The following is a 24,448-nucleotide window of genomic DNA, read 5'->3' on the forward strand; positions in this document are numbered from 1 at the left end:
GAGTGAACAAATAGAATCACTCGTGAATAATCTGAACATGTCTACTTATTTAAATGCACGTTCTTCCTAGTCTTGAGCCCAATCTGAGATATTTCTACTCGTCATCTGAAGACTCATCGTCTTCATCCATCTCATCCAGCTCCTCATCTTCGTCGTCATCCTCGGATATCGCCTCGGCTTCTATCGCCTCCTGCTCCTCCTCTCTCCTCTTGCGATCGTCCTCCTTACGTGCCTGCTCAAGCATGCGGGCCTTCTCAGCGCCCGATTTCCGCTGAGCGACGACGTAAGCACCAACGGGAGTCTTTTCCCAGTCGAACTCCTTAAGGAACGCATCGACCTGAGATCGGTCCCTCGGGGCAAAGTCTACCTTGGCGCGCCTTTGCTCAATGAATTTGGAGTTCGCTTCAAGCTTCTGCACCAGCAAGATGAGGCCCGACCGCAGCTTGCCATTGCTGTTACCGCCAGTCTTCTTCCTCGATTGCTTAAGCCATCTCTTCAGGGTGATAATAACAGGCAGAGCAAACTCAGGAAATGCAATGTTTGTCGACCATAGTACGAAGTACTCGGAGAGTAGCTCGACGACCTGGTCACCAACACCGTCTTGGTATACTCGGGTTCCCAGATGCGACTTCGGCGCTTTGTAAGCGACGTGGAAATCGAATGGCTTGAGAGTCGCGGCCTTGGGCGTTTTGCGCATTTCTGCAGAGTTTAGTACTTCGATGAGGGCCGATGAGAGCGGGATGTAGGTTCCGGTAGCTCGTGAGATTCGCAGCAATGACCGTATCAGCTGGAATCGAATCGGGAAATATGTTGCGTTGGGGATAAGTCTCATTGCTCCAAGTGTAACTTGGACAAGGGGGTATATGAGTAACTTCAGTTGAGACTCTTTTCCTGATTCTGCCTCCTTCAGTGGGCTGCAGTGTTCTGCCAGAACGCAGGACCAGAAATCCAAAGAGTGCACATATTGCCAGTTGTACACCTGTCTGTATGACTCCTTGTGGTTGTTCACGATGCTGTTTCGTAGGTGGATGGCGAGTTGGCGTATGAAACCGAATGCCGTCGTGTAGCCGATGCCTTGATCAATACCCCATAGCTCGGCCGCCGAGTTCTTCATGAGGTTGATACCCTGAACTGTGTTGACGTTGGTAACACGAGCGCCAGCAATAAGACCCTGATAAGTTGCCTTCAGGACGACCTCTCGGATACCCTTGTCACCAATGACTACCAGTCTGCGCAGCACCAAGAATGCTGTGATACGGGTGCTTTCGCTGCTGGTGTGCAGCGACCAGAACCCAACAACCGTCTTGATCAGGACCTTTAATAATTTCCTGAAGCTGAGCATGTACGGAATTAGGGGTTCAAGGGCTGATAGGGTCAGTTTCAGAGTGGCATCATCTGACAGAGTACCCAGAAGATGAAGGATGGCAGATGTGAAACTCCTGAGAAGAACCGACATCGTCTTGAACTTCTTGGACTCGGTAGGTACATGGATCTTGCCAGAAGCAGTTTCCTTGACGGGAATGTGGTGTTGCAGGACCTCGGGTATTTGTTTTAGTGCGACGATAAGGATATCGTGGAAGACCTCGGGGCTCGAGATATTGTATTTTTGCTTCCTCTCACCCTCGGCATCGTCCTCGTTCAAGTGCGCAGCGGAGCGGAAGGCCAGTACGACCTGTCGCGTGGCTCGAAGAGAGTGGTTCTCGGCCATGGAGGTCTTCCAACGCGCCACCATCTCCCGCGTCAACTCATCGTCGTCCACAGGCTCCTCGTCGGACTCCTCCGCAGCCTTCTTGGAAGCCTTCTTCCGCTTCTTCTTGGGCTGTTCCTCTGATTCGCTAAGGTCGTCCACTTCAGCCAGATCGGCATCATCGAACTCCAGGGCTTCAGGGTCGTTCTCCTTCAAGAACTTGTAGAATTCTGGGTCGTCCTTTGCCAATGCGTCCATGGCGTCCTTGCTCATGCCAACCCCATCATCCATCTCCTCGTCAGCAGCATCCTCGTCGTCGCTCCCGAATTGTTGTTCGTCCGCGGAGGAGGCATCGTCGTCGCTGCCGCCCTCAAACGAATCTTCATCGTCGCCGGCAGGTTGGTCTCGTTTCCGCTTGCCCAACTGCTTGGCAGCAGTCTTGCCATCCTTTGAGTTTTCCAGGATCTCGAAGCCGCCGCCAAAGAAGTCGTCGACGCTCATCTCTCCGACATTAGGGGTCTTGTCCTTGCCAACCGGCTTCTTGGGAGCGTCAGGGTCGTTGGGGCCCTTGAAGAACTCGCCATCTTTCGTAGTCTTCTGCTGCTTCTTGGCCTTGACTTGCATTCGCTGCTTGACCTTGGCGGATGCTTTCCGTTGGTCTAAAACACCCTTCAAGTGCTTCGACTCGAACTTCTTCGTCGCCTTGAAATTCTTCTTAGCGCCTGCCATCTTGACTGTCGGCCGAGAAGAAAAGTGTAGGTGTCTGGAAGTTGGGTGTGATGGTTGACCTACACACCTTAATTGACGAGGATGCGATACAAGTCAATCGAGCCGGACGCTCTTCTGCTTGCGAACTTGAAATTTTTAGGTGGAGAAGGGTGCAGATAAGTGTTATCAGAGCCGAGCTAGACCAGAATAGAGGAATGGGGGCTTGGCAGGCAGGCAGGCTTCGCGCTCTGGTGGGGGTCCCCACGTACCACGATTACCTAACGCAAGACAACCAACAACTAACAACTTGAGCATCTGCCTGTGTATTCTGTATCTATTGCATCTAGGCCAAAAGGTAGCTTGAAGGGATCGCACATGAACGGAGCATAGTGGACCGCGCTTCTCGTCCTTTATTTTTCTTCTTTTTTACGCTGTGACTTGTCCAGTCAGTCCCTGGAATCCCATTCGGTATCGGTGGGCATTGAACCTCCGCACCACCGCCACGTGCAATATTCATGATCATCTGTAGATGCGACGTTTCCCGGTGACGTCAGTAGCTTCACGATGATATCCAGACAGGCCTATGCGCCAACGCCTCACAGCTATGTGCCAAATACTACTTTGTCGGCGACTATAGATCTGGACGAGGCAAGTAGCCAGGATACCCTGACTGGTCTCAACACTAACTCTCGTGGCACCCAGGAGGTCAAGTTGGCAGAGACGCGTGCGGAACGGGATCTGCAAGATTCTCTTGCTGAGATATTCTCCATCATCGTCACCCTCGATGAATTGGAAAAAGCCTTTTTGAAAGACGCCATCCCGGAGGCTGATTATACCGAAATCTGCGAAAGATCGCTAAAACAGTACAAGTCAATCCTCGCCGACGAAACCGTCGCTAATGCCTTTGTTGGATTGGAGGAGTTCAAAGCTGAGTGGGATGTACGAGACATGTGGCCAGGAGCCGCTGCGAGAGTATGCTAACATGGTAAATAGTTGGAAGTACCACGGGCAACAGAACGTCTGAAAGTTGGCATGCCTTCCACGGCAGTCACCGCTTCCACCAGCAGTGCGCCGGCACCACAATCATCAACCAGCAACATGTCAGGGGCCCTCATCTTAGAAGCGACGCAAGACTTCATTACTTTCTTAGACGCCCTGCGGCTTGGGCTTCTTGCGAAAGACCAGCTGCACCCGCTCCTTACAGACGTCATACAGAGCGTGAACAAGGTTACAGATCGCGACTTTGAGAATCGTGGGAAGATCGTCCAGTGGCTTATCACGCTAAACCAGATGAGAGCCACTGAGGAGCTAAGTGAGCAACAGGCCAGAGAGTTGGAGCTGGATATCAACTCGGCGTACCAAGGGTTTAAGAGCACCCTGACCTGAGCCTGGCGGCGGTAATGCCACCGAATTGGTCTTGACAGCCGGGATGGGGCGCAAAGGTCGGGCCGGGTAACTGCCAGTTGTATTGATCCGTCTTTCTGTCTGTATTGAGTTGAAACCTAGGGGAAGGAGTGTTGCAGAAACGGGACATGGGACATGGCAAGATGGCTGTGGTGGGTACGTACCTCCTGCTTCAAGTGCCTGTCGGGCTTGTGGTCCAGTGGTCCAGTGGTCCAGTGGTCCAGTGGTGAGTGGCCCTGCGCCCCACCCATAAGCCATCAATCAGTATGGCGGGCAGCTTCGGGCGGGCACTGACAGCCAGAAAGACGGCGGCGAGTTTCATCAGTTGTCAACTTCCATTTTCCACTTTCTCCCGTGCGAATCCCTCTCTACCAGACCGAATTTTTCTCGAGTGAATTGGCTCTGCCTGGCGCAAAGTCGCAAGACACCATATTTTATACCCTTTACCCAGCCTCGGATTCGCGACAGCAACGAGTCTACTATTTCGGCCGTCGGTCCCTTGTTGACATTCTTTTCACTTCACCCAAAAGCGATAAGATAAAAGCACAATTGCCAACTCCCCGGTAGTTGCCCCACGAAAGAGCGAAACATTGAAACCTCACATCCGCCTTCGTCCCTCCTCCACTTGCGCTCGAAACCCTTGAGCAATCGCGAGTTACCTTAAGGCACTTTCCCTTTTGAGTTTGAAACCTCATTTTCGATCACCAAGTTCACTTGTTGAATTGCGCATTCTCGTGCACCCAACTTCCATTTTATTCTCTCCCCCGCCTCTCCCAGGGAAGAAAAAAAACCGTATCATCCCCACCACCAACCCACGCACTACAATCGACAAAATGGCCGAGCAGCAAGTCGACCTCAAGACGATTCCCGTTTCGCGGGAGGGTGAGCAGGAGGAGACTCCCGCCGTCGATCTGGACGGAAAGCTGGTGACGGTTTTCCACGACAAGGATAACTTCAATGTCAAGCACCCCTCCAGAACAAGTGGACTTTATGGTTCACTAAGCCCTCAAGCGGCAAGGTATGTCCGTCCCTAAATCTTTTGCTGGCAGCCACATATATCATCTGCCAGATTGAAAACTAACAATATTTGTGTTGTAGGGTGACAACTGGAATGATCTTCTGAAGGAAGTTATCACATTCAACTCAGTTGAGGAGTTCTGGGGAATCTACGTAAGCATTGCCTTGCACCTACTGTAGGAGGCCGCCGTATTAACCCAGTTTTAATCATAGAACAACATTGCTCCCGTCAGCGATCTGGCCCTCAAGTCCGACTACCACCTCTTCAAGGAGGGCGTTCGCCCCGAATGGGAGGACCCCCAGAACAAGCATGGCGGCAAGTGGTCTTACAGCTTCAAGGACAAGCGCAACTGCGACATCAACGACATCTGGCTGCACACCATGCTGGCTGCCATTGGTGAGACGCTCGAGGAAGAGGATGATGGCGAAGTCATGGGTGTTGTCGTCAACGTGCGCAAGGCCTTCTTCCGTATCGGTGTCTGGACCCGCACTATTGGCAAGAGCATCCCCAACAGGGGTGATGGTGATGTTGCCGGCGGCAAGGGTCGATCCCTTCAGAAAGGCCAGGACATCCTGATGCAGATCGGAAAGCGCTTCAAGGAGATCCTCAAGCTGCCTCCCAACGAGCCCGTCGAGTACTCTGGCCACACCGAGGCCGCACACAGCGGTAGCACCCGTGCGAAGGCCAAGTTTACCGTCTAAGGAGCATATCCTAGAACGGACGGGAGGTATGGGCTTTACATGAATGTATTTGCTATGGACACATTTGCCTGACCTCAACCCTGATTGCTACCACATGGTCACGTTTTGGAGCTTTGGAACCCCTTGAAGGGTATGCAGGAATGATGGCAAGCAGATTTTAGGAAGGGACTTTGACCACGATACCGGATGCCATCTACGTCTCCCATCGCCCAAAGATGCGGCGGAAGGTCTAATAGTGGAGAATATACAAAAAGGGCATGCATCATTGTCATTGTAGCTGATCACAAGCTGTGTCAGTACACCATGAGCCGGGCAGTAGAGACGCCTGGCTACATATCGCGTAATCGCAACATCATCTTGATCTCATGTCCCATGTCCTAAAAAAGCAAGCACATTCAAGCACATTGGATTGCTTGTGTTCTGTCCGGTTCAGTCCAGTGAAAACTATGTGATAATATCAGTGATTTTATTTAACCCCGTGCAACAAGAGTTCCCTGTGGGACTTGAAGTTGCTCTATATACACGATCCCATCCCTTTTCCTGTACATAAGTCGTGTTTCTTAAGACAGCTCCCTTTGAGAATGCAGGGGGTAAAGTGGAAACTTCGGGGAAGCTTTTGAGCTTCTCTTTCGTAATCTTACATGATGGAAACATTTGAAGACCTAGATAAATTTCACTTGGCAAGGTACTTCATTACATTTCATCGCCGCTAAAATCATCCTTGAAGACAGCGCCGACAAGTGTTTTCTTGTTGACCTTGCCCATGGCGTTACGGGGTATGCTTTCGACAACCCTCAGCACCTGGGGGATCTTGTAGTTAGCAAGGCGATCGCGCAGGGCCCGGCGCATATCCATGGGCTTCCAGCCCTTGGCCTTGTAGCCGTCGTGCAGGACAATGACGGCGCCGACCTTCTGGCCCCACTTGCCTGAGGGTACGGCGAGGACGGCGGCTTCGGCCACCTCGGGCAAGGAAAGGAGCTCGCGCTCGATCTCGAGTGCCGAAACCTTCTCGCCGCCGGACTTGATGATATCGGCTGACTGGCGACCAAGGATGAAGTACATGGAGCCCTGGGCCCAGTCCCCAGAGCTCGCCTTGCCGGCCGTGGCCACAGGCCGCCGCAGCGCGATGTCGCCCGTCTTGAACCAGCGACCCTTGCCGTCGTCGCCCTCGACAAATTCCTTCGCCGTGGCCTCGGGGTTGCGCCAGTATTCGCGGAATACGCTGGCGCCGCGCAGCTGGATCTCGCCGCTGTGCTCGCGGCCGCCCTCGACCGAGTCCTCGGTGACGAGCTGCTTGGTCTCAGGGTCGACGAGGCGAGCCTCGACACCCGGCAGGGGCCAGCCCACGGAGCCGTCGACGCGGTCTTGGTAGTCCAGGCCACAGGACAGGGCCATGCCGACCTCGGTCATGCCGTAGCGCTCGAGCAGGACGTTACCGTGGCTCAGCTCGCGCCAGGCGCGCTTCACGGGTGTCGGCAGCGCCGCGGACCCAGAGATGGACACGCGCATATTGGCCGGGTTGATAGCGGTGCGGGCGGCCATGGCGGTCGGTGCGGGCAAGCCCGGGTGTGTTGAAAGCAGGCGGGTGTAGACGGTGGGGACAACGGTGAAGAAGGTTATGGGCGCGCTTGACATTTGCGCGTATTTGGCCTCGCCGTCAGCGGCGGTGGCGGACGTCGAGTCGCCGTTGGTAGTAGTGATACCGTTAGTGCTGCCATTCCTGTTGCCATTGGTGCTGCCATTGGTCTGCAGGAATGGCTTTGCGAACCGACGCCATACAGCGTCGGCGTTGAACGGGAACAGGAATTCGATGGTGCTCCCAGAGAAGAGAGGGGTGAGCACGGCGTTGACGGTGCCGTGGATATGGTGAAGGGGCAGAACGTGCAGCAGCCGGTCACGCGGGGTGTAATTCCAGGCCGAGATGAGCGAGCGACATTGCGCAGTCAGAGCGGATTCGGGAAGCAGGACGCCCTTTGGCCGGTTCGTAGTACCCGAAGTGTAGAGCATCATACCCGCACCTTCGAAATCGGCATCGTCACTAAGATGGGGGTGCGGCGGCTCCATTGGTTCCATTTTCGGCACTAAAAGAAGTCCCGCCAAGGTGTTTAGGCAGCTCGACCAGCTTAGGATGAGGATGCGGTGTGGGATTTGGTGACGGGCTTGGGAATGGCGTCGAGAGGACCTCCTGTGCTTTGGTGGAATACTTGGCCGAGTGCAGGAGCAGCAGCGCTTCCGAGTGCGACAGGATGTATTGCAGCTCGGCGGGGGGAAAGGGTGGTGAAAGTGGCAGCGCAATAGCACGTGCCGCAAGAATCGCAAGCAGGGTTACTTGAGTCGTTGGTCAGCTTCTATGCCATACAACGAACAGCAAAGCAAGAAATTCCAGGGACACGGGAGTAGACTAGTAAAAGGAGCCAATGCATACCAACATAGTCATAGCTGTTCTCGACTAAGAAGGCTATTCGTTCTCCCCGGATGTCCGATTTACCGGCGGCCTCATATAACCGATCACGGGTGCGCGCAACGTCTGGGAGAAGCCCGCCGTACTTGAAGCTACGTCCAGAGAGGCAGTGAACGACGGCCGTCGAATCTGGGTCATGTTTCGATATGGCCTCGAACAGAGGAAGTCTAGGCAATGTGGAGGCCATCCTGAAGAAGTGCAGGCCAGAAGTAGCAGCAGAAGCTCTGGATGATAGAGGTGGTGGTGGTGGTGGTGGTCCGGAAAAGAGTGACGACAAGGTCCGCGGCTTGCTACGACTAATGCAGGCAACAGATCGTTGTGCAACTGGTAGAGGAGAGGAAATGGACGCAAGACGCAAAGCAGGGCCGGCAATATTACTACACCACAGCATTACGGGGGACTCGAACCCGAAGGGGGAAAAAGGGACCGTTCCAAGGAAAGACAAGTATAAAAAAAGAGCCGATCTCCGAGGCTCGTCCAAAGTGTCGTGTGCCTCCTGCTGCTGGCGGCTTGACTTGTCGGTCTGGCTGCGTATCAGTCAAGTCAGTAGTGGTAGTGGCACGGCAAGAGCAAGCCACTCAGAAATGCTTGCAGCTTCCAGAGGGAAGATCCGCTTGGCAAGGGTGTCTGTCTATCTAATCCCCAACGGCCGACATGCCGTATTCCGAAGAGGTGGACAAAACTGCCGTTGGTTTTCTTGATTGCCTTAGCTAATAAGAAGCCATGGAATGTTCCAAAGTAGAAATCCTACGGTTGCATTCTAGGCCATTGAGCAGTGGGAAGGGGTGTGATATGCAGCATCTTCCAATCGCGCTTCGCCCCTGGGCATTGGGATTTTTCCCATTCTACTCTATCCTACTCCCTATCTAATCTGGTTCCCTACCGAAAGCGCCGGTCCGCCTGTCCCGGGAGTCAATTGCCAACTTTAAATCCATCGTCCAAGGGCTCGCCAGCCAGTCACCCCTCGCATCGGACCCGACTACCCTTCCATCCGTAAAGTAGCCGGCCTAGTGTGCATGGTACTCAATCATACCGTGCCGGATTCCACTGCACTGTACACTATCGCCAAACTGTCCCTCGACCATCAAGTGCCAGAATCACCACCACCACCTGCACTGCATTACCACGGAATCCGGTTTAGATGTTCGTTCGGCAGCTCCGCGTCGGCACCAAGGCTTATCGCCAACTATCCAGCATGGCCACCCCTTCAAAGACGCCCATGGAGGACACCATCCGCAGCAAAGTACGCCACCCCTCACACGTCTTGTCTCTAAATATACATTATACATGCGACTTCTTTGACTTTGAGTCACACACACACACACATACACACAAAACCGCCAAATCACATGACCAATCACACCATCTTCCTTACTTGTAAACTGACATGAACTGCTAGTTAACCGCCTCGTTGGCGCCCTCGCGCCTTGATATCTACAACGACTCTCACAAGCACGCGCACCACGCCCCCATGGCTGACAGCACGTCCAAGGAGACGCACTTCCGGCTGGTCATCGCGTCGCCCGAGTTCCGCGCCAAGGCCCGGCCCGCGCGCCACCGCATGGTGTACGCCCTGCTCCGCGACGAGATGGCCCAGGACCACGGCATCCACGCACTGCAGCTCAAGACTTTGACACCTGAGGAGGACGCGCCGGCCGACGCTGGCGAGGGAGACCAGAGTGCTGAGGCCAAGGAGGCTGAGTCGGGTTGAGGAAGAAAAGTCTTTGTCCAGGGACGGACGACTCGCAAGTAGACAGGCTGAATATGATTGTGATGATGGAGACAATAATTCGTCGAGGATCATCCATACCTTGGAGCAAAGCAGTCTTACGGCGAAACCACCCATAAATTGTAAGATATAAATGAGGATTGGGTAGGCTTCGATATATTATCGGAGCTAATTCTGAAAAAGTAATAGATCTGAGATCTCTACTTCATCATAGAACACACTGTTGTGAATTCCGAAATCAAAAGCTTGTCGAAACACTCAAAAGTGCGAACATACTGAATCATAAGCTCTGTCATTGCCAGAACTAGTTACTAGGTAGCTCAAGCTACTTTTATGTATTGAATCGATAGAGACCGATGCTGTCTTCTGCTGATACGAAGAAGCCAGCCCTTGTCCCTACCTATAGGGAACTCCTTCTCATCGGCACAGTATTTGCATTCATCTCGTACTCATACAACAAACAGCTTTGGGGGTATCGCTAGAAATACATGTTTCTACAAAAAAACTTGTTCCGCTTCTTCTTCTCGCATTATTCGTTTGTCTCGGGATGTGTTTGTGTACGTCCATCAATCTTTTTGAGCGGAGGTTGGAGTACCACCTGACAGTGCAGAGCTGTTAACAATGCTTTCCTGGTCTCTCAGTCTCTTCCTCAGGTATTTTTGATATGACCTGGCTCTCTTTTCTGGGTTATTGGCATGCTTTGTAGGGCCCCGCCACGGCCCGGTGGATCGGGGGAGTCCGCCAGAAGCAGACGATGGCCGTAGTGTTGCCGAGGGGGTGGAGTGCTGACTTTGTCGAAGGCTCGAGTCATGACTGGCTGCCGCTCTCTTTGGTTCTGCCTTCTTCGCTTCTATCTCTGGTGCTGTTCTCTTTGGGGATGCAGCAACAAGTACATCCCCTGCTGGTCGTTTGCGAGATAACATCTCCGAGGCCGAGCGCCTAATTGTATCCACCGGCAACTTGGGCTTCCGAGCATCTGCTATCGTGCTGTCGATGGGATCACTTTGGCTGCCTTTTGAGGGCCCTTGTAGCTGTGAGTCTCCCTCCGGCCTGGGGGAGTTGTCCGCAACAATTGCTGCCGGTTTTTCTGGCTGGGCAAACACCTCTTCCAAAACATATGCTGTACCAGTAGGTGGTTTCGACGGCGTAGCAAGTGCTACCTCAGCCAACGGTAAAGCTCTTGAGTGAGGGACGCTCTCTGGGGTTGACAGGCACATAAATTCCTGTGCTTTTTTGGACTCTGCAGGATATTCTTTAAACACCATCTCGATATTATCCCTCGTTATAATTCCCTTACAGAATTGAAAACGTGTATTATCAACAGTTTCCATGTACCAGTCGATTGCGACCTGAGGCTTCAATGAGCTTCGAACGTGTGGAACAAAACCTTCGACCCAGGCGCGAATGAAGTCGTCATATTGGTACGATGCCAGTGCCTTTTTGCGTTGCAATACACGTATGTAGGTGCATGAACACACAAAATCCCAAAGATTGCCATGGCCTATATACGTGGGATATGCATTCACGTACTGGTTGAAAGGGGCTTGCGCGTTGTCCTTTTCTCCCATGGCCACTTGTTGTGTAACTTGGTTAACTACCATGGCATCATCATCAGAGACTCGTGGTGGGTTTTCAGTTCCAGAAGCTGACTTGGAGTCTCCAGCAGTGTGCACAATGAAGCGAGGCGACCTAGATTTAGACTGCTCGCGCCAGTAGGAAGTATCCAGTTGGGCTCGTTTGAGCTGTTCTCCAAGGTCTGCTACTGTCTGCTCTGGATTCCTCTTCTCTTCGCCATGGGTGTCGTTTTGCATCACTGACTGAGCCACGGTGTCATCGGGTTGAAGCCCGGAGCTGTCGTCACTAGGGCCCGGTATAGGTATTGTCCCGCTCGGTGCTGGCGATATAACTCGGAGGGCAGCTGCCAAGGGGGTCACTTTCGGCGACTGAGACAATGCAATCGGGGGCTGTGTCAGGATAGACAGAGGATGGTCGCGGGGACTAGATGATAGAGGATGTGCTATCCGAGGTACAGCGCGCGAAGTCTGAGGCCCGGGCCTTGACGATTGTGAAGGCCCATTCGAGTGATTTGATTGGGGGGGATACCTGTGTTTCTCGTATAAGGGTCTTCGGGGGAGATATTCCATTTGTGCCTTTGGATGGAGTTCGTAGAGTCTGATGGTGTTCGGTTGATGGAATGACAGATGATGAGGTTTCATCACTAAACGAGGACTCCAGCACATATGTGTGAGGTTTTGCCTTTGGGGGGAGCCCTTAGACCAGAGGTTGGCATTGGTTTGACTGTTGGTAGTTTACCCGTCAGCAATTTTTCGACATCGACACAGGGCTGGACCCGGTGTTTTCTTGCTGCTTTCATCTGGGGCAGATGCGATGAACTCTTGGAGCTCTGTGGTTCAGAGAAGGTACTGGGTACTACTTGGACTTGCTGGGCCGAAGGTGGTGTTGGGTTCGGCTCGACGGCCTTGTGTGGTGGAGGAGGCATCATCTCTCTATCATAAGCAACCGGCTGTACTATCTCCAACTCTTCGTCCTGGGCCGGGCTGCTTGAAGGGAAGTCATTGAATGCGGGCTGTTTCTGCGGATTGGAATTACCGGCACCAGCTTGTAAGGGTGGCCTCGTATGTAGCTGAGATTCGAACGGTTGCTCAAGAGATGACTGCTCTCGTTGAGATGTAGGCCCTCCCGTACTGCTTGCGGTCTGCATCACGGCAATAGATGGGCCTGCTAGCTGCGAGGTGAAAGACTCATCATCGGAATCTTCTGGCGCGGTCTCCCCGGTGCCAACTCCTCTGGTGGTCCTCTATTGGCGGCCGGTGGAGAGGATGGCCACGAGGAAATGAGGGTACCAGCTGCGGAATCGGAATCGGAATCCTCATGGGCCGGGCTTGACCGAAGTCCCGAGGGCAAGGAAGGTGCAGCTGTGGTATTTCCATGAAGCCCATTTTTTGATTGACTTGAAATAGCAGAACCTTCTTGTCTTGATGGTGCCTTGAGCTTGCGGCCATGGAACTCGAGTACGTTCTGAAGCACCTCCCCGGGCACGTTGACCAGCCCTCGCGGGTGTCTGAATAGGTCTTCTGCCCATGAGTTGGAGTCATTCAGGATCTTTGATTGATCCTCCGGAATCTTGAAGATACGGCGAGGTAGCTTTCCCTGACCCAATACATCAAAAGCAAGATCGAACGGCTGCGAAGAGCTGGGCTCGTTGGTGTCTGTGGATCGCTTCACCATGGTGTCCATCGGTCCTCCATGAACAAATTCGTGTAGGTCGTCTGCATTGAAGTAAGTCAGTCGGGTTGCGCAAGTCTTTTGAGGCAATGGATGACCGCAATGATTCAGAGCAAGCTGTTGAGAATAAGCGATGGATGTGTCGAGTAGAGCTGCTCGCAATCAAGTGAAGCTGCGAATGGTGCTTGCCAAGCCCTGGGGGGACGCGGTCTAGCGCATGGCAACGCGTTGCGGGGCTTTCCTCTCTGTGCATATCATATCATGTTCTCTTTGTATGGCGGAGTATGGAGTACATAGGTACTAACTACTACCTTGTTAGTGCTCTACCGCCCGCCCGTTGTCAGTGGGTGGCAGGCACAGCACACTGCAGCAGGGTGAATGGTTAGTGGGACAATGAATGCCAATGCTCACAATCCCAGTGGGGCCTAGATCAGCCTGCAGCTCTTCAACACAAGTCGAATTGACTGGACTTGATGCTAACGGGACGGGAGCTGCTCGTTAGTTGGCAAAGGCAGGTCTTGCCTAGGCAGTAAGGTAGATATCTCCAAGTCCTTCGTAGGTAGCTATGGAGTCGTTGGACGAACATTAAACACGCAATACTTGCTCTCTCATTTGGGCTCTTCGCTTCCCAATCACAAATGCCGTACTAGCAAGTCGTGTTTGTCCTGCGCTGTTTTCTTGCTTTCACATTTCGCGCGGGGCATTGGTTTTATTGACTTGACACAACCTGAGTTCCGATAACCACCTGTCCCAGTCAGGTAACGTCACAGAGCGCAAGTCTGAACCTTCCTCGGTTCTTGGCGAATACCAATCATCGGATGCCTACCTAAACTGGCTGACCAAGACGGCCTCGACTCTTCGACGAAGATTCGTCACATCCGAAGGCCGTTGAAGCATAGTGCGCTATGATTCACAGCCTCTAGTTATCTATCACCGCTATGCTGCTGGTTCTATTCGCTTTCGTTCCGAGGTGCCTGTTCGGCCTGCTGTAGCAACGGCATCACTGCCGGTCACCATGTCTGGCAAGAACCCCCCATCCCAGTTATCCCCCATGCTTCTGGCAGCGCACTCCGAAGCCAGACCACGACGCGACTCTATTGCTTCAACTTCGGCTGTATCCTCACAGGCTGATAAGGAGCAACTTGCGCAAGCACTCGACAAAATCCATACCTCGGCCAACCAACGCGATGTACTGACGACCTTTAACGACCTCGCCCCGCCTCCTGATGCATCTGCCTCGCCCGAGAGCAAGGGTTTTGCCGGCGACCTGGTTCAACATGGCTTCAGCGGCCTCTATTCCCGTTTTAAAGAGGCTGTTGGGGTGTCTGGGAAAGAGAGGACCACACTACAAGATGATGGCGATAGTCAGGATACGGCATCCAAACGGAGCTTCAGTACTACAGCCACGGCGTCAAAGGCCTCGATAACCTCCTTGCCCCGTGTCGAGACCGGCATGACGAGCTCAACCTTCAATTCCAGTTTCTCCGACCCTACCGTCTCGACTGTTCCGTCTTCGGGGGTGCTGCCGAGTGAGAGCCAGGCTCAACAATACCAACCGACCAAACCCCCTTCGACGACAGGCTTGTCTGCCTCAGCTACGTCAAAATCAGCATCTTCTAGCCGCCAAACTATTCCCAGTCTCACCAAGGCATCAGCTACCGTAGCTCCTGTGACGGTCAGCGCCTACAAGGATGGGCCTCGGGGCGCACACCCGTCCCGCATCGACGAGGGCTCGGGCCGATCTTCCGGGCAAAGGAAAAGCATTGGAAGAGCAAGTGATGGGCCATTGCCAATCGCGGTTATGGAAGGCCCGACTAAGTACGATACATTCGAGTCCAAGAACGCTGGACTGGGGGCGCTAGACAATCTGTCGGCGCCTCAACATGCAAGGCTGGGGTCCGATGGCAATCTAGATTCCCCCATTAGCCCCGTGAAGGGCTCCATATCATCTGCAGCAGGATCAGTTCACTCAAATAACCAAGACAGCCGGTCGTTGGTTTCAGCGAGGCCAAGTGCGAGAGATTCCTCCAGACGACCTGCTGTTATTGATCGTATCAGTGGTTCCCGCTCGCGAGGCAGCCATTCGAGGTCCTCATCTGTATCTCAAAGCACCGCAGAGCCCAGTGTTGTCAGCACCTCCGCCCATTATAAGGTACAGCATGATTCGTTTGGCCGAGACGACAAGCCCCAGCGCATGAAATCCGGCGGGTACAAGATACCCGGCACTACCACACACGAAGGCGCCCCTGAAATGGTGAGTGCCACGCTGGAACACATGCGGAAACAAGTTCTCAGCAAAGACTTTTGGATGGCGGATGAAACGTGCAAAGAGTGCTTCCTGTGTGGCGCGCCGTTTACCGCTTTTCGTCGCAAGCATCATTGTCGAACTTGTGGCTGCATCTTCGACAGCAGATGCACATCCATCATATCAGGCCAAAAGTTCGGGGTGCAAGGCACTCTCAGAGTCTGCAAAACATGTCTGGACATCATCAGCCAGCGAGAGGATGGAAACATGTCCGATGATTCTGCAGATGATTCTTATTTGCCAGCAATCTTCCGCTCCAACACAAAATCGGTGACCTTGAAACTTCCCAAGTCAGATAGGGATAGTGGCAGCATTTCTGAGAGGCCCGAAGAGGAAGACGAGGACAATAGAACCCTTACTACTCCAATGATGGCTATTCCTGCCACACGAAGGATCGGCGAGTCTTCGGATCGTAATTCTGCCGTGTTGGAGATTGACGCACCACAGCTTAGTCGACCGAGCTCCTCCAGATCTCTGAGATCGCTGGCTGGGCGGCCACAGTCATCTGCCCATGGTCACCGACGCCATCATTCCAAGCACAATTTCCTGAGCAGATTCAAGGCAGCCCCCCCAGGGCAAGAGGACAGGGCGCCATTTCGCCGTTCCGCCAACGAGGAAATGGCCAAGAAAGGCGGCCTTCCCGCGTTTCATGACGACAATGTCATCGATCCCGATCTGGCACCGTTTATGTCTGATGAGTCTAGTGGGGACGAACAGATGAGTATCTTCCAAACTCTCACAACCAACGAGCCCAACCCATCCAGCTTTGATCAGGACAAAGTTAATTTCGGCCCTTACATGCCAAACAGAAGGAATCGGACTCGGGGCCAGGCAGATAAGAGCGTCAGTGGCTTCAGTTTCACCAGTCGAGGACTTGATGACGGACCGAGTTTGTATCGGAGGCCATCCCGTAGACGAAACATGAGCACAGCTAGCGCAACCGGCCACCATCTTCGATCTCCCAGACCGAAGAGTGCACATCTACGGGTGGGCCCGACGAACTCTACTGATACTCTTTCGCTTTATGATAATCCAATGCAAGGCGATTTGCCGAGACTTACGCGGAGCTCCTCGATGAAGGGCGACAAGGAGCCTAAAGTAGAGCTAAACCCGGCCAGCCTGCTGCATGTGCGGAAGCTACTGCGGCAATTACTCGAAGACACCAATGTGCCGAACGCCAATGCGTGGGAGAAGGCCCTGATACCCATACTACTCAAATGCACCACCTCTGTTGACCCCGATATTGAGCGTGGAGATGACATTGACATAAGACACTATGTGAAACTCAAGAAGATCCCAGGCGGAAGGCCAGGGGATACTAGTTATGTCTCGGGGGTCATCTTCACGAAGAAGCTCGCTCTGAAAAGCATGCCAAGGCGCATGACAGGGCCTCCAGTCGTAATTGTGGGCTTTCCCATAGAGTACCGTCGGCATGCGCAGCATTTCCTGAGTCTCCAGCCCGTCATTGACGAAGAGAAAGAGTTCCTCAGACGGATCGTGGACCGGCTGTTGGCCCTTCGGCCACAGCTCATCTTGGCCGAGAAGTCAGTTTCGGGTCTGGCACTGCAGTATCTCGCCGAGGCCAATGTCGCAGTCGCCTACAATGTCAAGCCTTCGGTGCTTTCGGCCGTTGCGCGATGTTTGGATACTCCGATTATCTCTTCTATAGACATGCTGAGTCTCCCAACTGGACGTTTAGGTGTAGGGAAGGCTGCCAGCTTCGAAGTCAAGACATTCGTCAACGAGGACATACCCGGGAGGAAGAAGACCTACGTCTTTCTAGCGGGAAGCCAAGAACAACTGGGCTGCACCATTGCACTGAGAGGAGCTCCTACATCGGTTTTGTCAAAAATCAAGCGCATCACTGAATTCATGGTTTATGTTGTGTACAATCTCAAACTTGAGTCCTGCCTGATGCAGGACTCGTCCCTGCAGCTACCAACTAGCGAAGAGATGGCCACAGGCTACAGCCAGCCTAATACCGAAAGCGTGCTGTCACTCAAAACACAAGACTCAGCCACGAGCAGTATACGGCAAAGGACCATGTCGACAATGACGATTGACGATTCACCACAGAACCAGGAGTCTAATGGGGGGCTCAGCCGGCGTCCCAGCAGAACCCAGTATTTCCCAAGCCTTACAGCTGACAGACAATCTGGTCTCGCTCCACGAGAACCATGGTCGCGCTTCTAGCGATAGCCTTGTCCCTGACGATGTCCCAATGCCTACGTACTACAGCGACATGGTTGCAAAATACCAGACCAAGCTGTTGTCAGCCTCACCGTTTGTCCGATTCTCCCAGCCTTATTTGTTGATGAAAGCACGTGAGCAAGAGAGGAGGCTGGTTCACTTAAAGAAGTTGAGGGACCAGGACGTGGTGGAGGAGAGAGCAGATGACGAGAAGCCTAAGCCGCAGAAGTTCCAGTTAATCAAGCCCCAAATGGTTCATGAGATAGGACAAAAGGCACCCCGCCATATCATGGAGGTTCTACATGCCGTTCACGATGCGGAGTACGACAAAGCCCTCTACAACTATCAAACCCAGACCAGGCAATGGGAGAACTATATCCAAGGTAACCTGGACTTGTTTGAGCCTTATGCTCATCAGAATATTGTGGTCCTCCATTCGGTCATTTGCACCGAAACCAAAATCCCATGCATTGAGCCTGGCCTAATAGCGATAGCCTTCTACGACGAGCATGCCGAAGAGAGCCCCAGTATGGATCCAGATTGCACGTTGGGGCAGTACATAGAGGATGTCTGTTTCGGCGCCGACACGATCTGCGCGAGTACCAGCTGCGATAAAAAGATGCACCAGCACCATCGTACTTACGTTCATGGAGAAGCACGAATCACCATCTTCATTGAGCAGGACACAAGAGGCAATCCACACAGGGAAAACATCACAATGTGGAGTTATTGCAAATTGTGCAAACGCGAGACGGCCGAGATGGAGATGTCGAAGGGAACCTGGAAATACTCATTCGGAAAGTACCTGGAGCTATCGTTCTGGAGTCGGGGCACACGTCTCGTCAAGTTTGAGGGCGATGATGGCTGGGAATGTCCTCATGACCATCACCGCGATCATATTCGGTACTTTGGTGTGCATGACAAAGTTGTACGGGTACACTACGATCCGATTGATCTCTTAGAGATCATTGTTCCTCGAGCTCGTATCACTTGGAAGGTTGAGCATGACCTTAACCTGAAGAATGAAATCTTCACCACTTGTCAGGACAGATGGGCCCGGTTCACGACTTCGGTCAAAGCTCGACTCAAGGCCATTAAATTGGACAACATCCCAGTGGAAAAGTCCGAGGCCTGCAAGGCGGAGATGGAAAGGATGAACAAGAAGATACAGGAGGAGCATGTTGTGCTCATCCGCAAACTTCAGGACGCATACATGAACTCAAAGTACTACGAAGTCATTCCGCTCAATGTTGTCCTTCGCGAAATGCTGGAGAAGGTCACAGACTGGGATGCCATCTTCGCAAAATTCGAAATTGATTTCCTTCCTACGGAAAAGGATATCCGGAGGCTCACAATGCTCCAGCTTCGGAAGATGTTCACGGATGAGTCCAAGGAGTCGTTGTCCAGTACCGATACAACTACAGAGATGTCAGAAGCTACAGAACTGACTGATAAGAGTTCTCAAGGGACCGTGTCTGAAATCGAGACGAAACACGGCACTCAGTCACAGAACCCAGACTCGTCACAGCTCGATACGAGCAGCCAGACTGTACTCTCTGAAAAGCCTCAACCCCAGACGGTTCCGGCAACTCCAGCCGAGACACCGCTCGAAAGGGTTGACCCTTTGGACCTGGCGGCGCCCAAGGATATTATCACTCCTGCGTTCGACTCAAGTCTAGGAGGATCGGTGGAACAAACGCACAAGCCCCTTGAACCACCAACCACCCCTAGCACCAATCAACCAGCGACGCCTGTAGAGACACCCAGTTCTCCTACGACACCAGCATACCCGGCATCTGTCACGGAACAAATTGAGCAATTGCGCCGTAAACAGCAAGCGGTAGTCCTTGAAGAGGCCAAAGGCTTGGTCACTTGTAAGGGCGACATCGTTAAGAATGCACGCGAAGTACCAAAGGTCCCCGATCGTGGTTCGTCCCGTAGAATGGGCTTACACGTCTCCCCACCAATGGTTCGCGCCATATCACAACCAGTAAATAATCTACCAAGCGTTTCTCGGTCGCAGTCGGGGGTTGGCAAAACGTTGTTTGCACTAGGCAAAGACAAAGGGAAGACCCCTACTTCCGAGATGCCTTCTGGAACGGATATTCGTAAGGTACCTACCAACGAGTCTGTCAAGGGCGATAAGAAACTATTCGGTCTGAGGTCACGAAACAGCGGCAAATCTTCCATCCCAAGGTTTGTTGGTAAAAAGAAAGACACGAGGGTCTCTACTCTTGCTAGGCACTTTGAGCAGCTCAGTCGAGAATTCGAGAAGGAGCGAAAAAGGCCCAGACATCTCGCGCCGCCAAGATGTCCTATTCAAGGGCTATTCTTCAGCGATCATCTACTAGAGCAATCGTCGAGGTGTATGAAGATCCCGATGAAGCTGCTCATGAACCTGGGCCAAGTGTCGACGACTCGTTGATCGCGAAGGACCCGACGGATGTGAAGACAGACGGACATCATAGTGCGGCTGCAAAGGAACCTACGGATCCATTGGAGCAATCGAGCGAGGCTCCCTTATCACCGTTGGCTGAGAGCGCCCCTACGGGAGAGCATACGATCGAGGCTGAAACAGACGACCAAACCCATATTGCAAGCCAAGCCCCAACCGACGATGAGCAAGGAAATAGCGATACTGAACAATCTCTTCTAGAGGGCACAATTGAGGAAATTGCCGACTCAATCGACTCCAGTACTGAGATACCCCTGGAGTTGCCAAAACAGGACAAGATGAACTTCATGAAAGTGCTCACCAATTTCTGGGCTGAGAGATCAGCCAGTGAATGGCCGGCTCTCGACTACCCCTTAAATGCCACCGACCACATCTTCATTGACTCGGATATCATTGTCCGGGAGGATGAGCCAAGCTCGCTCATTGCATTTGCTCTAAGTTGCGAGGATTATAGGTCGAAGGCGGGCAGATTCCATGGTCAGAGAGGGGGCTCGCAGGAGAGCTTCTCTGACAAATTCTCCGAGTTTGACTCTGGGGAATGGACGGATGTCGGTGACGAAGCTCTCGAAGCTAGCTTTGTCAGAGAAACAAGCAGCCATCTCAAGTACCAGTTCAACGAAGGATCGGCTAAGATGCTTGTCAAGATTTTCTACGCCGAACAATTTGATGCCCTACGACGCAAATGTGGCGTGGCACCCCGCATCGTGGAGTGCCTCTCGCGATGTCTTAAGTTTGACTCTAGGGGCGGCAAAACAAAGTCGGTCTTCTTGAAAACTCAAGACGACCGGCTCATGATGAAGGTAGGTCATATCCTCCCCCGAACATAGGAAAAGCGAACTAACCCCCTATTGTCAGTCACTTTCCCCAATTGAGACGTCTGCGTTCCTCAAATTTGCTCCGTCATACTTTGGCATAATGGCCGAGGCGTTGTTCCACGACTTACCGTCGGTCATTGCCAAGATGCTAGGGTTCTTCCAAGTTATAATCAAGAATCCCGTGACCAATACCGAGATCAAGCTTGATCTACTCTTGATGGAGAATTTGTTCTACGACCGGGCGCCAACCAGAATCTTTGACCTGAAGGGGTCGATGAGAAATCGCAAAATCCAGTCGACGGGAGAGCAGAACGAAGTGTTACTGGACGAGAACATGGTCGAGTTCATCTGGGAGTCGCCACTGTTCGCCCGAGAGCATTCCAAGAAGCTGCTGCGGGCGTCAGTGTGGAACGACACGCTCTTCCTTGCACGTCAGAATGTGATGGACTACTCCCTCATGGTTGCCGTGGATGAGATCAAGAAGGAGCTTGTGGTCGGCATCATCGACTGTATTCGAACGTATACATGGGACAAAACGCTCGAAAGTTGGATCAAGGGACGCGGGTTTGCCGGTGGTGGTCGAAACAGGCCGACGGTTACGAGTCCCAAGGAGTACAAGTCCAGGTTCCGAGAGGCTATGGCTAGGTAAGAGACCCATCCGTACGCAACGGAAATCCCGAGGATCAATGACTGATTATGAATAGGTATATACTGCAAGCGCCCAACTGCTGGCACCAGTTTAATGTGCCGGTGCTGGCAGCGCGGCCGCATGTGCCGGGAAACATAGGAGGCGATGAGCCGGTTATGAAAGACCCTGGGGCGCCTCCTACCACGTAAAATCAGACATGACGCATGAGACGTGGACTGGGGCCTAATGACTCTCGGTTATACGAATTCTTTCTGGGGTTGCTTTGACACGGCGCGGCGTTTTCAGCAGCAGAACGGGCGAGGCTGCTTCGATGGGTGTTTGATATGGGATGGTTTCAATACAGCGGCATAGCGAGGCATATAGCTACATCGATACTTTTGGCTTCACGGTACCCTACCAAGTACTTGGTATATTATGCGTAAAGTTAACAAAACGGACAGGCTTGAGACATGCACCGGAATGAGTAGAAGTGATGCAGCATCCAAAGAGGTATTTTCGCCGTGGGCGGGCTGTAGGTAAGGCAGCCAGCAGCCGCGCCCCCTACAGGGCAGAGCTCCACTAAATCCGAATCGTTAGTGACTGACTTCACTTCACCCCACTGGAACTGGAGCTGGCTGGAGCTGGAGCTGCGGCTTGGCCACCAACATCAAATCAATCCCTCACCAATTCACATATTTGACAGGCCAGACCACATGATGCATCTCGACTATACTTGGCCGAATTGTCTCATACGTCTTTTCCCATAAACGACGAACATGTCAATAGACCTCAACTGGGAAACACTGACCGGCGGGCCAGACGGCGACGCTTTGGCCGAAAGCATCCGTGACTTCATCCACACCAAATTTCAAGCCGTCCCGCTTCCGCGCTTCATCAAGTCCGTCACCGTGCATGACTTCAAGTTTGGCGACATCCCTCCAGAGGTCGTCCTCAAGGACATATGTGATCCACTTCCTGATTTCTATGAAGAGAATCCGGATGCCGACGACTTGGACGACGATGATGACGACGACGAGGAAGACGAGGAAGACATTCGGCATGGCCATGCTGGCGTCACCGGTCGCGGCGAAGTCGTTCCCGACGCCATCCGTGAAGCCGAGCGGCGCCGCAAAGTCGAGCAAGGCAGGCGCCTCGGCTTGTCATTTGCTTACGGCACACCTGGCAGCAGGCCGCCCACTCCAGGCATGGGAGGGCCGCCTCACATCCACACTGCAGGTCTGCGAAGCGCTCCTGGTACACCAGCCGATATTGGCAACCCCTTTCTAGGTTTATCTACGCCGGGAATACCAGGCGGAACGTCAAATATGCACTACTTCCCATCCCACATCGCGACTGGCTGGTCGGGCACGCAGACACCGCTGGCAGCCGTAGCCAGTGCGCAGCATCTGAACGGGTGGCTGGACTCTACGAGCAATCTGTCCTCGCCAACAGACAGAGGGCAGCGGCCTTCATTTTCTTCTAATAATACGGGGAGCAACAAGGGACAGGGCTACTTTGGGCGTGTTCGAAAGCATTCGCAAGGCTCAATCAGCACCGGTGACTTTCAACCCTCGTCTTTGGCACCATCAATCGCAGGGCAGTTTCTGCGGGAAAAACACAGCGTGTCTACTCTGGCCCCTACATCCGTTGAGGCGTCACGGCCGCCGACTAGGGAACGTGTTAGTTCATCTGCGCCTGATGGACGACGCAGCTCGTCGGTAGCTGTAGAAGATGATTATGATTCAGCAGGGAATGAAGACGATGCTGCCGAGGCTGGCGGGCAGCGGCGCCGGAAGTTCTTTCGCGAGCCCCGCGTCGAAGATATGCAGGCCGTGTTTCGCATCAAATACTCGGGAGATATCAAGCTCATGCTCACAGCCGAGATTCTGCTTGACTATCCGATGCCTAGTTTCGTCGGGATCCCTGTCAAGTTAAACATTACCGGTCTTTCATTCGACGGTGTGGGAGTCGTCGCGTACATCAGGAAGAGGGTCCACTTCTGCTTCCTGAGCCCAGATGATGCGCTCACTGCCATCGGAGATGACGATGATGACGATACCGAGGAGCCTAATAGCACAGACCCGGGGATGAACACTAGCACTACTACACCAAAGGAGAAGAAGGCTACTAAAGGAGGGCGCATGGGGGGCCTGCTACAAGAGATCAAGGTTGAAAGTGAGATCGGGCAGAGAGAAGGCATGAAGCAAAGCCTGAAGAACGTTGGAAAGGTTGAGAGATTCGTTCTTGAACAGGTGCGCAGAATCTTCGAGGAAGAATTTGTGTATCCCAGCTTTTGGACGTTTCTGGTTTGATGTACAGGACGGCAACATCAGGAAGAATACGCATGCTACAGCTCGCCTAGCAGAACGCCTAGCTCCTTATGTTGGCATATCCATGCAGATGTCACGCCACTTCACGGACGGGGTCCTCGGGACCGAAAAAGGGAAAGGCGATTCCATCTCCAATACAAGTCCACGAAATGGTTGTGTGGGCAGGGCGCATGAATTCGAGATTCCGGGAAGATGGACCGTGACCTCGCCATCGCAAACGTACGATCGCTGCCTCGTTCCCCGTAAAGGAGGCACGCTCGCGGCTGGTGCGTGAAGTTTATCAAGCGCCATACGTCATATGTTCGGACCGTCCTCTAAAACACGCTGAGGTTGGTCTTCATATAACATTAGGGCAGACCAAGGTCATTCCGACTTTTCCACTCTCTGAACTTTGCCCAATTTCCATTTGGAATTCTGAAGCTGCGTTTGTTTTGGCCGACCTTTTCGCCCTTCTAAGATAAAGGGAATGCTCCATTTCGCAACGTGTGTCGTTTTCAGTTGAAGTCCATCACGTCCACCTTTCGTTACTCCAAGTCCATATCTTTACCTCGAACTATATCGATACCAGACAGTCTCCATACATATTAGAGACGTCTCTCTGCGTATCCAAGGGGACCAGGGGAATAAGATCTAAGCACTGGCCGGTCAGCAAAGAGGAACACCCGCAATGAGGGCAAGAACAAAGGTTATTGCGTTGTCATCCTTACGATAGCACAATAAAGTCATCTTTTAACATGGGAAAGTTCTCAAGCGACGAATTGTCCATCCCGT

General features: G+C 52.9%; 9 protein-coding genes across 9 annotated transcripts; 5 read left to right on the forward strand and 4 right to left on the reverse strand.

Moving 5' to 3' along the window:
* Nucleotides 1-94: 94 nt before the first annotated feature.
* Nucleotides 95-2,416, reverse strand: PG998_011228 (ribosome assembly protein; the record flags this gene model as incomplete). The annotated part of the gene is made up of 1 exon (XM_066878044.1): nt 95-2,416. One exon carries the CDS (start codon nt 2,414-2,416, stop codon nt 95-97), a length of 2,322 nt encoding a protein of 773 aa, XP_066727098.1.
* A 543-nt stretch (nt 2,417-2,959) lies between these two features.
* On the forward strand, nt 2,960-3,781 carry PG998_011229 (vacuolar protein sorting-associated protein 29; the record flags this gene model as incomplete). The annotated part of the gene is made up of 2 exons (XM_066878045.1): nt 2,960-3,334; nt 3,389-3,781. The coding sequence occupies 2 exons, from the start codon at nt 2,960-2,962 to the stop codon at nt 3,779-3,781; spliced, it is 768 nt and encodes a 255-aa protein (XP_066727099.1).
* An 851-nt stretch (nt 3,782-4,632) lies between these two features.
* Nucleotides 4,633-5,518, forward strand: PG998_011230 (uncharacterized protein; the record flags this gene model as incomplete). The annotated part of the gene is made up of 3 exons (XM_066878046.1): nt 4,633-4,821; nt 4,898-4,969; nt 5,030-5,518. The coding sequence occupies 3 exons, from the start codon at nt 4,633-4,635 to the stop codon at nt 5,516-5,518; spliced, it is 750 nt and encodes a 249-aa protein (XP_066727100.1).
* Nucleotides 5,519-6,211: 693 nt separating this feature from the next.
* On the reverse strand, nt 6,212-8,166 carry PG998_011231 (uncharacterized protein; the record flags this gene model as incomplete). Its single annotated transcript, XM_066878047.1, has 3 exons — nt 6,212-7,556; nt 7,675-7,846; nt 7,944-8,166. The coding sequence occupies 3 exons, from the start codon at nt 8,164-8,166 to the stop codon at nt 6,212-6,214; spliced, it is 1,740 nt and encodes a 579-aa protein (XP_066727101.1).
* A 1,008-nt stretch (nt 8,167-9,174) lies between these two features.
* On the forward strand, nt 9,175-9,690 carry PG998_011232 (uncharacterized protein; the record flags this gene model as incomplete). The annotated part of the gene is made up of 2 exons (XM_066878048.1): nt 9,175-9,222; nt 9,379-9,690. The coding sequence occupies 2 exons, from the start codon at nt 9,175-9,177 to the stop codon at nt 9,688-9,690; spliced, it is 360 nt and encodes a 119-aa protein (XP_066727102.1).
* Nucleotides 9,691-10,274: 584 nt separating this feature from the next.
* PG998_011233 (uncharacterized protein) lies at nt 10,275-12,430 on the reverse strand (the record flags this gene model as incomplete). Its single annotated transcript, XM_066878049.1, has 2 exons — nt 10,275-11,725; nt 12,022-12,430. The coding sequence occupies 2 exons, from the start codon at nt 12,428-12,430 to the stop codon at nt 10,275-10,277; spliced, it is 1,860 nt and encodes a 619-aa protein (XP_066727103.1).
* A 20-nt stretch (nt 12,431-12,450) lies between these two features.
* PG998_011234 (uncharacterized protein) lies at nt 12,451-12,957 on the reverse strand (the record flags this gene model as incomplete). Its single annotated transcript, XM_066878050.1, has 1 exon — nt 12,451-12,957. The coding sequence occupies one exon, from the start codon at nt 12,955-12,957 to the stop codon at nt 12,451-12,453; it is 507 nt and encodes a 168-aa protein (XP_066727104.1).
* Nucleotides 12,958-13,969: 1,012 nt separating this feature from the next.
* On the forward strand, nt 13,970-21,556 carry PG998_011235 (phosphatidylinositol-4-phosphate 5-Kinase; the record flags this gene model as incomplete). Its single annotated transcript, XM_066878051.1, has 5 exons — nt 13,970-17,343; nt 17,384-19,653; nt 19,704-20,704; nt 20,760-21,364; nt 21,424-21,556. The coding sequence occupies 5 exons, from the start codon at nt 13,970-13,972 to the stop codon at nt 21,554-21,556; spliced, it is 7,383 nt and encodes a 2,460-aa protein (XP_066727105.1).
* A 567-nt stretch (nt 21,557-22,123) lies between these two features.
* PG998_011236 (uncharacterized protein) lies at nt 22,124-23,659 on the forward strand (the record flags this gene model as incomplete). Its single annotated transcript, XM_066878052.1, has 1 exon — nt 22,124-23,659. The coding sequence occupies one exon, from the start codon at nt 22,124-22,126 to the stop codon at nt 23,657-23,659; it is 1,536 nt and encodes a 511-aa protein (XP_066727106.1).
* Nucleotides 23,660-24,448: the final 789 nt, after the last annotated feature.

Source organism: Apiospora kogelbergensis (genome assembly GCF_038363985.1).
Source record: "Apiospora kogelbergensis strain CBS 113332 chromosome Unknown utg000007l_segment0_segment0, whole genome shotgun sequence".
NCBI classification, from domain to species: Eukaryota; Fungi; Ascomycota; class Sordariomycetes; order Amphisphaeriales; family Apiosporaceae; genus Apiospora; species Apiospora kogelbergensis.